Source organism: Saccostrea cucullata, unplaced genomic scaffold (assembly GCF_032062105.1).
Source record: "Saccostrea cucullata isolate Sc308-1 unplaced genomic scaffold, CSIRO_AGI_Scuc_v1 ctg14060, whole genome shotgun sequence".
Classification (NCBI taxonomy): Eukaryota; Metazoa; Mollusca; class Bivalvia; order Ostreida; family Ostreidae; genus Saccostrea; species Saccostrea cuccullata.
The window spans coordinates 1-15,123 of record NW_026919880.1 but is presented as its reverse complement, the minus strand read 5'-3'; the positions used below and the strand labels follow the sequence as shown (position 1 = coordinate 15,123).

The following is a 15,123-nucleotide window of genomic DNA, read 5'->3' as shown; positions in this document are numbered from 1 at the left end:
CCTCATTAAAATAAAAATAAAAGTTCGCTGAAATTAGCTCGATTAAAAATGTCATATTTCCTTTATATAAACATGATAAAAAGAGTAAAGCAGCAAAACTCGCCATCTTGGATTTCAGGGAGTGCCTCGGTTCACACTTGATTTTAATCAATATCTACATTTTTCCAACCGGTGTCAGATGAGATTTAGCTTCAGAAATGATTGAAGAAGGCCTTTCAAAATTCTGCCGATTTTTACTTGCAGTAAACCCAAAACGTCCTCTATACCAAGTACAGAAATCGAAAGCAACGGAAGTGCCGATTTCTAATTATGGAAAATGTACAGGCGTCCCGGAATTACACCGAACATCTAGAGAGGTCAGAAACCGCGCCAAACTTGTTCTCTCTAGATTGTCCGTAAATATTAAGTTCGAAACCTTTTTCTAGTTCGGACTATTGGGCCTTCGGACTAGTGTGATAAGGTGCCTAGGAGGCGTACTGTAGATTCTTTATTTTTTGCGAGTACTTTTTATCGCGAACTGGTTCTTAAACGTCTAATCACGAGAATTATAATTAGCGAATGGACGGTTGATCAATAGACTTTACATAGATTTCAGCACTATAAAAATAAAAGGGAGTAATATTTTTTTCGCGAGTGATGCTTCTGGCGAAATTACGCGGAAATTAATTCCTCGCGTTTAATTAGGAATCTACGTGCCTGATGATTTTTAACAAATGTAATATAAAATTGAAATGAAAGGGGTTTTAATGCAGTTTTTCCAAACAAAACATAAAAAAGCCATCACTAATTCTCCTGGTATCCGTCAGAATGTATTCAAAAACAGAATCAAGAAGGCAATATTACTAAATAGTACTATCACTAAGATCTAATTTGACAGTTTTATAGTAGAGGCAAGGTCAGATTTAACCTTTTGCATAAAAAAGATACTACTGAAAAGGACCTAGAATATGATATTACCGAATTGGCATAAATAATTCAACTCGAATGGATATTGGCTAATCTGAATTTTCTCTACTTTAGAAGAAGTATATTAGCTAGTGCTAGTTAATTGTAGCGCGGCCTCAATATATACAACACATAGAGCTACTTTTAATTTCAACTTTGTTACAAGTGTATTTTCAAGATTCGATTATTAGTATTAACAAAAATCCTTTTCATGTATCGACACGATATATTCCAATAAACTTTTGTTATACCCTTATAAATATCATTCTATATATTTATTACTAATAAAAAGTCCAACAAAAGAAATGTTTTTTACATCGGTCTAACAATCACTATTGACCGGTCCTACATAAGAATTATTAGACCGCAACGTCACTGTTACGTCACAGGTAGTTTTCGTTCAATTTCGGCGTCACGGAAATAACCGAAGCTGAGTGCTGCAAGAGTTGTCGTTTGCTACAAAGATGGCGTCACACAGTAGGTTCTCGAATACAGACGAGAGTGAAATTGAAAGTATACTTAACGAAAGGGACAGTAAGAACACTAAGAACGTAATTAGATCCGCTGAAAACATTTTAAACGAATTTTTAGTGCATACATGTGATACTTCTCTGTCGGAATTACGCTTAAAGCCAAATGAAGAGATCTGTAATGTTCTTCGAAAATTCTACTGTGGGGTACGAAAACAAGATGGATCAATGTACGCAAAGTCTTCGATGATATCCATGAGGTTTGGTCTTCAGAAGTCGTTCATGAAATCAAATGATATTGACATTGTTAACAATGAAGAATTCAGTCGTGCTAATGTGGTGTTTTCGGCTTGTCTCGTGAAAATTAAGAGAGAGGGGACTGGAGAAGTAAAGCATAAAGAAATCATCAGTGACGGAGACATGAAAAAACTGTATGACTGTGGCGTTTTCAATGTTGATAACCCCAAGACTTTACAATGGAAGGTTTTTTTTTGAAATTATGTTACATTTTTGTAACAGAGGACGAGAGAACTTAAGAAACATGGAAAAAGATGATTATATCATTAATGTAGATGCGGATGGGAGGCGCTTTGTTGTGAATAACATATCACGACTAACGAAGAACCACAGGGGAGACTCTGGGGATGATGACACTAATGCTGCCCGCATGTACGAACAACCAGGTATGTAGATTTCTCTTCTTATAATTTCAAATATTGAAAAAAAAATATTTGAGTCAAACAATTTGGAAAAAAAACCCATAAATTAACAAGCTATGTTTCTTTAATTATCATTTAGGAAACCCAAATTGTCCGGTGGCTAGTTTTGAAAAATATATTCAAAAACTGAATCCAGAATGCAAGTCGCTGTGGCAAAGACCAAAATCACTGCCAGCATCATTTGACCCTGACAACCTTGACCTGTGGTATGACAATATGGTGGTGGGGAAAAATACACTTGGAAAATTTATGCAGTTAATCAGCAAAGAGGCCAAACTTGCCACAGCATACACTAATCATTCTATAAGAGCAACATGTATTACAATCTTGGACGAATCGGGGTACGAATCGAGACATATAATGGGGATATCAAAGCATAAATCTGAGACAAGTTTGAAACACTATTCTTCTAAATTGAGTGAAAAACGTAAGAGAGATATGTCAGATACTTTGAGCAGGAAAATACATGTGTCAAAATTTCATGGTTCAGAAGTATTTCAATCAAGGTCCTCATCATCAAGTGTTCAGTCAATCACATATTCTCATGGATCATCATCTATGTCTCTTCAACCAACCTCAAATGCAGCCCCCGGGGCTTTCAACGAAATAGTGCAACCAGTTTCCGAATCCACTGACTGGCTTGGTGATGTTGATGATGACGCACTTGCAGCAGTGTTAAATGACCCTACGATCTTTGCAAATATTCAGGAAATTCCAAAGTCTTCAGTGTCCACTGTAACGCCTTATAACTTTCATGGCTGTACTGTTACAATTAACAATTATTCATCCAATACAGGGGGTCAGTCATAGATATCTGTGATTTACTTTCTGTGATAAACGGTTGTGATATCCAATGTGTTAACTAAACTGTGATTAACGAAATTTATTATTTCTGTTATTTAATTATTAATTTCTCTGTTAAAATTATAACATAGTTAATATTTTTATTGTTTGTTAAAGTTTTTTTTAATTGTTGAAGCCAAAAAGTGCAAATGAATTTATTGTTAAAAATATTTGTTGATTAAATCAGTTCTTAAGTCTTCACATTGTGTTTTAATATGTATATATCTTATGTGAAGGGTATAACAAAACAGTTATAGACTGGGATTCGGGCAACATATGATTTGTTGGACCTGAAGGTGAAAATGTTGCCCTCGGCCTGCGGCCTCGGGCAACATTTTCACCTTCAGGTCCAACAAATCATATGTTGCCCTCATACCCAGTCAATAACTGTATAATATGAAAGACACCACTCCTCCAAGGCACCCGATCTTACCTCTGGAATTGTTTAGAGACTGAGTTTTATGCCCTATTCACAGATCACTTCTTTAAATTCTAAAAAAAAAAAAAACACGCAAACATCTTTTAAAAATAAAATAAAATCGACACTTTGTCATAAATTCTTATCTCAAACATGAGAAATTAAACATATTTCAGACATTTGAATGTATGCATTTTTCCAGATGCATTTCCGCCATCAAAATCACAATCCGCCAAAACATGTCCGTATAATGAAACTGAGTGGACGGAGAGATCGAAAGAATTTTTTTGTCAGGGGAAGGAAGTTTACCACTGTTTTCTTGCTGAAGACAAAGTATCCGTCAAAGAAAAATGTGTAGAAAAAACAACGATGCTTAAAGGTACTAATACAATAATAGAAATCCCATAATACATGATTTAAAAAATTTTATTTGTACCAGATATTTTATTTTCTATGAGGTGAATTTTCAACAACAAAAAATTGTTTTAAATTTGCAGGTTTTTGTCCAATATTCACAGACTTTGGTTATTTACACTGGAGTCCATGCAATAGAACAGGGTGTCCCAACTCAACCTACACAAGTGATAAAGTTTACAAATGTACAAACACTAAGTAATTTAATTTTTTTTCTGTCTGTCATTTATGTAAACCAATAAGAAGAATTTGTATTTTTTCGAATAATTTTTAATCTGGAATGTTGCTAAAAGTTCAGAACTCTTCAAATCAGTTCAAATATTTTTGTAAAATTTTAGAAGAAAGCCAAATTAAAGGTAATTAGCACAATCAAAGAGTTTCAAACTTGTAGTGATATTACATATAATATAAAATTTTATGATTGAAGGTAATTCCACCCTCGCATTTCTAATGGTTAAAAGTACAAAAACTTCATTTATTTTCATTTAATATACTTTAAATTTTCCAACTATTGCAAAAAAAGTAAAGGTCACCATATTATTAAAGATGAGAGACATAAATAAACAGAAGTATATGTCAACAAAAAAATTGCACATTTTTGTAAACAGTATTTAGAAAAATGTGTAAAAACTGGTTAAAATGCATAATTCTGATGCTGAATCTTCCTTAATTAACTTCCTACTTATAAGATACTTTTGAAATGTGAATATCAGGGAAAATTTTTCACGTTTAAAGTACAAGCAAATGACCTGAGAAGGAGTTATTGCCTTTGTCATCATTCTTTAAAGATTGATTACTTTATTACATTTAAAAAATATGCATTTTTTAAAATTCTTTTATTTAACAATATTTACCAGTACACTATTGAAAAGCATTCCTCCAAAAGATATTGTTGTATCAGGTTTGAATTTAAACAAATAACAGTTTTTGCAAAAAAAAAAAATAATAAAAATAAAAAGAAAACAATTACATCACAGGAGGGTGGATTTACCTTAAAATCGACATCAGTGAGTTCTTTTTCCGGTCATTTCTCATTTATCAAAATTGAGCTAATTTTACAGCAATATTCATTTAATCATTCTATCACATTTAAAAACAAAAACGAACCTTACAACTAAAAAAAAATACTTTGCAATAATAAAAGTTTTCTGTTTTGATTTATCACTACGTTTTCACCTAGTATAATTCAATTATTTATTTTTCATTTTAGACCGAGTGTGTTTTGGAGACACAGACAAAGCCATTACCTACACTTCTGGTTTTAGGTGAGTCTAAAGAATATCTTTTTTCAAGTGAATTCAATGAATAATTTTATAAAAGTATATCTCATTTGTTTCTTAGCTTGAAAAGAAAAGCGTAGAACTTAATAAAAATATTCATGATACATGTAATTTAGAAATCTTCTTTAAAGATTGCTTTATCTATGTTACAATCGCACATTTAAAGGTTGAGGGGCAATGTAAAAAAAATCTATACTTCTGTATTCAAAAATCCAGAATTGAAAAAAGTTAGATATAAGCAGTCTCTTTTAAAGTCATCAATTCGTAAGTTCTTTGGTCGATACAATGACCTTGTCGGCAAATATATTTATCATTGAGTCAAATGCTGACTGTCGTATTCAAACTTAGTGTTAGTCCATTATTTATACACTGATTAATTATGAACTGACGATGGATTTTTCTGTTATTTCTCAATCATGACAAGGAGCACACGGCGGAAGTGACCGATCGGCAGGGTATGCTCACTCCTAAATGGCCTCCTATCTTACCTCTGATGTTTTCGAGGTCCGTGTTTGCTCTGCTTCTAATTTGTACTGACTTATGATCCTAAATACTATTCATTATTTCCATTTGTTTCATTTTCTGAGCAACGACTCATTGCAAATGCTTGAAACTTTAGCACTTATGAGGTGGACTTTATACTAGTATTTGCATGAATCTGAGGTCAACTTTTTATTTATCCCTGTATTTGTCTGTAACAGAACTTGTGTTTATTAAAATGAAAGTGTGTATTTACATCAGAGGGGAGGTATAACTAGTGAGCAGACTTCTTAATACTGTATAACTTTGTAAAATATTTTGCATGTAATTTTTAATGAATAGTGATGACGAATCGACATCTGGCGTGGGTCTCGGAATTGGAATTGGGGTCCTAGTAGTGATAATCTTAGTTGCTGTGATAGTTGTTATAGTATGCCGCAAACTTACATTAAAGAGCGACGAAAGTAAGTTATTTTTAACGAGGTCTTGATGACATATTATAAAGTATATGCAGTTTTTATTGATTTCAGAGATGGTTTGAACAATTTTTAATACATTTTATAGATGTCTTAATTGTTATACACTCAACATTTTAAAAATTTTCAATATGATCACATTGCCATGGAAAGTTTCATTTTTCTGAAAAACTTAACAGTCAGTTTCTATGAAACTATGAAAGAAAAATTTGAAATGGTTTGGCAAACTTTCACATTATTGTCACATTAACAAGCAAAGGTGCATTTGAAAAAAATCCTATAAAATAAGTTTAAAGTGCATAATTTTGATAACTAATGGAACTGTTGTCAAGCTCATAAATAGAAATTTGTAAACGTATACTTCTAAAACATCAAAAGAGTAAGTATTTCCTATCGACTGGTCACAACCACCGCTAGCACATTGTCATGCTAATGCAGGCAATTGAGAAAATTCTAGGACAATTCAGAGTGGAAATAATGTAAACATTCGACTCACGCTAAAAAAAAACGATGAGTAAACTTTCAATATATAAAACTTATTCCTTAGTTATATTTCTTCTCCTTGATGAATAAAGTGCCTATTCAGGCTCGTTTAATGTCATTATTTCGCAGATTTTATGGTCAACACAATGGCCTTGTCAGCACATAAAACCAATCATTGAGTTAAATGTTGCCTTTCATTTTTTTGCACTAATTGCCAGTCCATTATTTATACTCTGAACTATCTTCTGATTTTTCCTTTTCTTCGATCATGACAAGGATCACAAAGCCAGTGTTACCGGTCGGCAGGGAATGTTCACTCTTTCATGGCACTTGATCCGACCTCTAGATTGTGAGGTCCTTGTTTGGTGTGCTACAAATTTAAATGTATTTGAGGTCGAGTATATAATGATAAAGGCTAATTGAGAATAAAAAACACAAACATGAAAAGTCGTACATTTTAAACACTTTCAAAGTATGTTAAATGGCAATTTATCTTTGTTTTTCAAGTTGATGACATACAAAATGGGATGAACGTTCTCCGGTCTGAAAACATTCTTTATATAATTGGAAAACTCGGAAATTCTGTTTCCATGGTCTGAAAAAGGATAGTATATGATTTTTCCAACAAGCATAACATGGTTCCTCTTAATTTAAAATACTTGGACATTTCTGAAACTTATGAATTCTCCGATAACACTGTTTATTTCATTGATGGTTGGTTTGGATTATGGAATGATAATCCGTGTGAAAAGGATATCGTTTTGAAAAAGTTTCGTATGATCATTGGGGCAGCCAAGGATAAAGAAAGAAATATTAAGTTTGTTATCGGCCTCCGTACACATGATTCCCGTTCCTATGAAAATGACTTGGAAAAGATTGGGATTTCTTTTCTTCAAAAACAAAAAATAATTCGTGATACCAGCTCAATGCATAAAGACACTCGAGTGAAAACGCATTTAAAGAACGTGACACGGAAATGTACTACTGATAGATGTCCCTGTAAGGCATTACGTTTAGAAGACATAAAGTCCATCGACATAATTGGAGGCCACCTCCTAATTGATCTTTTGGATTTGGATCACACTATGGCACCTCAACTGGTAGATGAAAGCAGAGGGCCACTTCAGACAATGATAGAACATTTCAGAGCATTGGAAAGCAAAGACAAAACTCTGTTTGACTGCATTCTTTATATTGTATTGATTGGTTTCTATGATAAGAGGAAGTTTAGATCTGATGTTGCAGAGCAATTTCAAATTTCAGAAAACGTCCACCAAAAATTCTCAAACCTACATAAATATACAAAAACTCTTAAAGCTGAGGAGATTACACAAATGTGGACTTCAACATTCAGCGGTGATTGTAAAGAAACAAACGAGATTGTTGTCTTTTGGCACACTTTTCTTTACATTTCTGCGTTCCATGCCTGTTACAGTCTATACCCGGAGAAGATGATGCGTTACTGCCACCTTGATGCCATACTTCAACTCGTGCGACCGGAAGGCCATGGCCAAACATCGGTCTTTACCGTAGAGGCAAACAGAGACTTGATTTCAAGCTTTTATGAAGTGAGAATACAAGGAAAGGACTTTGAAGACCATGTAAAAGATCATCCTCTTCTTGTGTATTTACGCGCGCAGTCTACAAAATAAGAACAAAGGTATATGGAGACGAATTTATGTTGAAGTGCAATATTTTACACAATATAAAATAATTATTGTACACAATATAAAATTATTTTTTTTAAAGATATGTCAAAACGAAATCTCAAAGTATGAGAAAAAGAAAATTTAAGAAAAGCGGCAAAACTGTTGATTTTTTTACATAGAACTTCGTAAAAATACTTCTTGTTTATTGCTAAAGAGATATATTAAATCTGACAGAGACTTTAAAACGGTCAACGATTCTTTAAATATGTTGTTAAAATCTATGTACACATCAATGCTTCTAATTTTGCAATCGATTGAAATTACGACTCAACTACACAAATTATGACACTCTGTAATAATAAGACAAAAATATGGAGTATCCTCTATATGTTCTTGAGATTGTCATTTGATTGGCTCTGTGGTTTTGATCACAATATTCTGTTATGGAAGTTCATCAGACCCAATGTTAAGATCTCACCGTCTTTAATCTAGATGTCAAATAACCTAATGATATCATTAATATTTTTGTGAATATTAAAGTTTTTTTCTGAATTAAGAACAATGTTTTATTCCACTGAATTTTTAGTGTAACGTGAAGTACATCTTTTTTGTCTTTGTGTGCCTTTTTTAATTTTTTTTTTATACCAAATTATAACAGTCTATGATATTCTTCGCTCGCTCCGTGATCGGGAGGTCGTGAGTTCGTATCTCGGCCGCGACTGACCCAGTCGATAAAATGGGTAGCAACTGTTCCTTCGCCATGCGCTCAGCACTTTGAAGTGAAAGTTGCGGGTCCTTCGGATGAGACCTTAAAAACCGAGGCCCCGTGTTAGCGGCAGGCGTTGGCACGATAAAGATCCCTCACTGCTCAATGGCCCTGAGTGCCGAGTAAAGGTCAAAATTTGAAGCCCTTCACCGGCATACGGTGACGTCTCCATATGAGTGAAAAATTCTCGAGAGGGACGTTAAACAATATACAATTAATCAATCAATCTTCAATCAAATATAAGGAGTGTTGGGGACAACAAAAAATGTCTACAACTAGAGGTCTTTGGCACATCTACTGAACAAGCAAGGAATGCAAACAAAAACTGTTTCGCGAAGGTTTCTAGTTTAAAAACTAAACCGATTTTTTTGTAAACATACGAATCAAACCCATTTCTTCTGGTGCTTTGAATCCAAGTGATCCTATGCTGGAAGTATCAGAGCCTGGAATTCGTCTTAAGACAAAACAGAAACATGTATGTTATCAAAATATAAGAAATCCAGTTACATGAAAACTGACCAGCGTTCAAAAGGGAAATCGTTTCTTGTACTTTGTTCCGTTCCCGAAGAAACCTTCTTGCCTAGGACTGCATTGTGTACCGGTCGCAAATGCACTACCAATCACTAGGGTCAAAATAAGTCCATCATAAATGTAAAAACTGTTGGGAAACCGTTCATCATGTGCGCTCCTGCAAAACGAACAAGGTTACAAAGTATGCAAACAAGCAGGCTATGAATCAGGCTCGGTGGACTGTCCATCCCAAGAAAAGCAAAATAATAGTCTCATGGCTTTCTGCGGCCATAAAAAGATTTTTCTTGAAATAAGGTCACCACTTGTATATATATACAATGTTGATGGTGTGTTTGTGTTGTATATTATTGCACAAATTTTAATTGCTTTCTACTTACACGTAATACCTAGTACATTGGCATTTTGCAAATAAATAGACACCGGAAATGTTTTCAGTAGTTTTTAATTCATTCCGTCCTGCACCATATGCTATGTATCTCCCCTTGCCGGTTTCTTTATACTTTATAACTTTTGTCATGTAATCATAATTTTTATATTTTCCTTATTTAGTCATTTTTGTTTTGTTAAAACATATATTGTACATATGTTGTCTAATAAAGATTTTGTTTATAAGTCTCATCTCTTATTATTAAAATCAATGCTTACATAAACAACAATCATAATGTGCTGTTGAGTGAAACCATTGATAAACTTATATCGGACCATCACACCACATGACGTCACGGGGTCAGCGGGTCATTTATCCACTTGGTAGCGATAAAGATGGGCCTTCAACGATGCCAGTTTGTGATATTTTATACTTTTATTTCACAAGGTAAAAAATTTTATTTTCAACCTTTCAATTTGAAAAAAAAAATAGTATTATTATATAGGTTTCAATTTTCTTGGAACCCTGGACTGCATTAAAAATTAAGCATTTTTTTCAATACAGTAAGTGATATATTAGTTATATACTATCTTTAATTGAATGATTTGAGAAAGGAATTTTAGATAAAAATTAAATACGAAAATTTATTTAACAGATCCGAAGAGTAAACTTTTCGAAGAGTCAACTTTAAAATAGATATTTTATACAAAAAGAATAGTAATATATTCAATACGCTTAACAAATAAAGGTACCACTTTTATGATATCAAAGTATTTCAGGATAAATACATATAGGAGGAATTCGAATTTGATGTATGGCTTGACATTTATATTTTTGGCTGATTTTGATTAGGGGAAAATAAATCTTTTAAATATAATGAAATCGTTAGTTTTCTTCAGCGTTAATTATGTAACCTTTCGTGGTTTTTTGTATGTAATTCCAAACAAAAATTTCAGCAATTTTTAAACTGTGACAAAATCTCACAAAATTTCCCACCTTTACCTGGCAAACATTGTTTAACCTACCCATTTGAATAGAATGTAGAGATAGCGATATTAATTAAAAAAAAGAAACAAGCAAATTCAAAGAATTGTGGTCCCCCGCTTTCGGTATCTTTGTGGGCAAGATATTATTTTTAGGGTCAAGGTCAATAGGTCAAAGTTTTTGGTATCCCATGAAAGGTCTTGCCATAAAGAATACATATATTTAAAATATGAAAGTCCTAGTTTCTACGGTTCAAAAGTTGTGACCAAGGTTAACGTTTTTAAACAGTAGTTAAAACTCCAAGGTCAAAGGGTCAAAGGTCTTGGTATGCAATGAAAGGTCTTCTCACAAGGATTACATACGTGAAGTACAAAAGCCCTAGCCCTTACCGTTTAAAAGTTATGGTCAAGGTTAAAGTTTTTTCAGAAGTACGTAAATCTCCAAGGTCAAGGTCCAAAGGTCAAAGTTGTTGGTATCCAATGAAAGGTGTTGCCTCAAAGAATACATATGTGAAATATAAAAGTCCTTGTATCTTCCGTTCAAAAGTTGTGACCAAGGTTATAATTCTTAAAAAGTAGTTAAAACTCCAAGGTCAAGGTCAAAAGGTCAAAGTTCTTGGTATCCAATAAAAGGTCTTCTTACAAGAATAACATATGTGAAGTATAAAAGCCGTAGCCCTTACCGTTCAAAAATTATGGTCAAGGATATAGTTTTTTCATAAGTACGTAAATGTCCAAGGTCAAAAGGTCAAAGTTGTTGGTATTCAATGAAAGTTCTTGTCACAAAGAATAAATATGTGAAATATGAAAGTCCTAGTACCTACCATTCAAAAGTTATGGCCAAAGTGAAGGTTTTGAATTTTTTAGTAAAAGTAAATAAAAATCGAAGGTCAAGGTCAAAAGGTCAAATTTGGTGGTACCCAAAGAAAGGTCTTGTCACAAGGAATACACATATGAAATATGAAAATCATAGCTCCACTAAATCAAAAGTTATGGGCAAGGTTAAAGTTTTTGTGACTGAGGACAGACAGCTAGACCGACGGACAGACGGACAGACGAATGAGATTTAATGTCTACTTGCTTTCGCGAAAGCGGGGGACAATAAATATGAGAAATATTGTTGACTTACGAAAAAGGTATTTTATTTTATTTGTTTTATTTATTTATTTTTCAATTTTAAACTTATTATGTATGTAATCGTTACAAAATTTAAATGATTAAAATCTAGTAGCATACTGAGAGAATAGTATAGAAACTGATGGGCTATGTTAGATTTAAAACGATATACCAAGGACCGGATAGGCAACATTTTATGTTTTTTAACTAATCAACAATTTTCAATTACCAATGAGTACTTGATTAATTGGGAATAAAAACAAAACTACAATTTTTCCATTTAGTGCCTAAAAACAGAAAAAGCATGATTTCCGATTAACATAATGTGTTTAATAAGTTTTCTGTGTATGTGTATGGATTTTTAATAAATGTCAAAGTGTAAATCATCAAATAATTTGAGTATAAATCAAACAAATCGGCTGATCAGATGCGGGTGCTGTTTTTTGAAATAAACGAACCAATTACTAATTAGATTAGGAGTAAAAATAGTGACATCAACATATCTTTAATATTTTTTATAGATAGATTAAGGTTTTGATCTGAAATGTTTCATAATTTAGATACTTATTTCAAATTTATCTTTTAAAAAACCTGCAACCTACAAATTATCGCGATACTCTATAAGAATATATATGTCCATGGTCTTAAAGGCAGATATTTTAAGCACCGCCTTCAGAAATACCTGGTCTAGGTAGCCCTGTCAATTAAGTGAGTGAAGGTCCATCATTGGATGCTGGAACTTGATTGACATTTACTTTCTGGTCCCTGTGTATACCCTGTACACCTTGTTTGGGAGCCGTGTGGACCTTCAAATTAACTTCTGTTCCTTTGATGGTTACCGAGCACAGTACAGAGAAACTGTATTACTATTTACTATGAAAATAATTTGATTGATAATATATGGATAAAATATACCTTTAGTATTTGAAAGGATTATACTGGTAATTATGCATATTTTTGAAGAAAAAAAAACCTTTGGTACATAAAACTTTTTTTTTTCTAAATGAAATTTCGATATTTATTTTAATAATGCTAAATGGTAAACCTAAAATGGAATTGTTATTGATTTTTTTTAGATTAAAATATACATGCACTAACATCTAAAATAATCTATGTTTTAATATTTGAATTTATAGTATGATATCAAAAATATTTTAAATGGTATGGGGTTTTTTCAAACATTCAAAAATAAATCATTATAGAATTGAGAAACCTTTTTACCACTAATTTGAAATTGTCCCATAATACCAAACACAGGTAGAGTTTGACATCTGGGTTTTTCACTGTGTATTAAATCACTTCCTGTGTATAGGGATTAGGAGACAGATGACAACAGGTAGACTGATAGCCCCGAAGGCATTCACATCTGTACAGAATTAGCCTCTCCCTTACCTGGAATTTACCACTCTGTAAAAAATCTCTGCCTTTAAATATATTTAAAATTCCACTTTTCCTCTAAATTAGCTTTGTCTGCACCGGATGATTTAAGAACTTACTGCCCCCGGGACATTGCTCTAGATCCACAATACGTCTGGATACATGGTACCTCGTGCCTTCAGATCTCCCTGGACAAGCGTGACTGGCCGCACGCGCGGGAGCGCTGTCAGCGCCATGGAGGGGATCTGGTGCAGATCCGGAATGCTGATATGCAGGGTTCCATCATAGAGAAGATAAGACAAGTCCATCACCACATCAAGGAGGGCTTCTGGATCGGGGCTTCAGATCAACATCATGAGGGGAGGTGGGAGTGGGTGTCAGGTAAGTTACATAAACGTCAGGGATGGGATACTGTGTCAACCAGGATCCCCTGTCTACCTGCCATATTCACAATAAGCCTTGGCTCATTTTTGACCAAGATAAGTCAGAATATAAAGCTTTAAGACACAATGAAATATTGTTTTTTTTAAATAAAGTAAAAATGTATTTTAAAAATATTTGTTAAAATAAAATAATACTCAAGACAATGCTTAACGATAAGTTGTATAGATAAATAAGGTCATTAGAAGGACATAGATTTGAAATATCTATGCTCTTCCTTCGACAGCTGAAAAAAAAGTATATGTTCTTCGGAAAAAAGAACAATATAATAGTTGGCAACTTATTTCTTTTATATTGAAATTGTATGAATCTTTAATTCAAGGTTTCTCTTTAACTTATCTCTTGAACAACTCTCCTACCTTTTGCTTCAGAATGTGTTGTATAACAATAAAATGTGACGAGGTTAACATTGTAGGTGACAAGACGATGACGTATGATAACTGGAGTCCTCACCAGGGTCCCCACCAGACCGGATTTCTGCTGATACCGGGGGGAGGGGCGGAGGACTGCGGACTACTGAAGGTCACAGATCATTACATGTGGCACGACTACCCCTGTCACAGCGGAATAGCCTTCTTCTATCCCTACATTTGTCAGTTTGGTAAGACATTAGTTCGAAATATTCTAAAACAAAACAAACGGTAAAACTTTACGTCATCATTTTTGCATTACTTAACAATGAATTAATTTTTCTATGAATTCAAGATATACCACAAACAACACAAAAACCAGAAACAACACCAACTCTAAAACCAACCTCAGCAGTATCGACAACAAAACTAACAAAAGCAACGACACAATCTACTGCGAAATCAACTACAAAACCAAACTTTACACCAAAAGTCACAGAGCTAGCATCGTCAACAACACTTTCTACAAGTATTAAAAAATCTACAACAGAAGATCTATCGTCAGTTCCAGCAATGACAACAAAGTCCACACTTCTCTCTCTATTAACATCCAAGTACACCATGACTGAGAAAACAAATGGAATCAGTTTAATTCCGAACAAAATCACATCTGAAGGAAGTCCTAAGCTGACCACAGAAGAATTTGAGATACTAGTCACAGAGCAAGGTCAAAGTTTAACCACGACAGCAAAGAGTGAACCAGAGGGCATGATCATTATAGGATAAAGATTGTAGATTTTTTTTTCATCAAAATTTGAAAATATTAAACATCTACACTTTTACTATATTCTTTAGAAAACAATTTCATGCTACAAACAACAAATGAATAAAACATTTTTTTTCTCATCGCTTATTAAAAATGAAATGATCATTATTGAGATACATGGAAAGAAATCCTAAAATAGCAAGCAATTCTAGAGATTATCACTTCTTCCTTTAAATGCTACTACATGTA

The 15,123-nt window shown here is 33.4% G+C and overlaps 3 protein-coding genes across 3 annotated transcripts; all 3 read left to right on the top strand.

Moving 5' to 3' along the window:
• The first annotated feature begins 1,203 nt into the window (after positions 1-1,203).
• On the top strand, positions 1,204-3,178 carry LOC134239571 (uncharacterized). Its single transcript, XM_062721739.1, has 2 exons — positions 1,204-2,098; positions 2,214-3,178. The coding sequence occupies exons 1-2, from the start codon at positions 1,849-1,851 to the stop codon at positions 2,942-2,944; spliced, it is 981 nt and encodes a 326-aa protein (XP_062577723.1). The 5' UTR covers positions 1,204-1,848; the 3' UTR covers positions 2,945-3,178.
• A 423-nt stretch (positions 3,179-3,601) lies between these two features.
• LOC134239580 (uncharacterized) lies at positions 3,602-7,127 on the top strand. The gene is made up of 5 exons (XM_062721751.1): positions 3,602-3,774; positions 3,893-3,994; positions 5,020-5,074; positions 5,912-6,033; positions 7,036-7,127. The coding sequence occupies exons 1-5, from the start codon at positions 3,765-3,767 to the stop codon at positions 7,125-7,127; spliced, it is 381 nt and encodes a 126-aa protein (XP_062577735.1). The 5' UTR covers positions 3,602-3,764.
• A 3,085-nt stretch (positions 7,128-10,212) lies between these two features.
• On the top strand, positions 10,213-14,935 carry LOC134239561 (uncharacterized). The gene is made up of 4 exons (XM_062721728.1): positions 10,213-10,288; positions 13,405-13,698; positions 14,174-14,359; positions 14,464-14,935. The coding sequence occupies exons 1-4, from the start codon at positions 10,237-10,239 to the stop codon at positions 14,892-14,894; spliced, it is 963 nt and encodes a 320-aa protein (XP_062577712.1). The 5' UTR covers positions 10,213-10,236; the 3' UTR covers positions 14,895-14,935.
• The last annotated feature ends 188 nt before the right edge of the window (positions 14,936-15,123 follow it).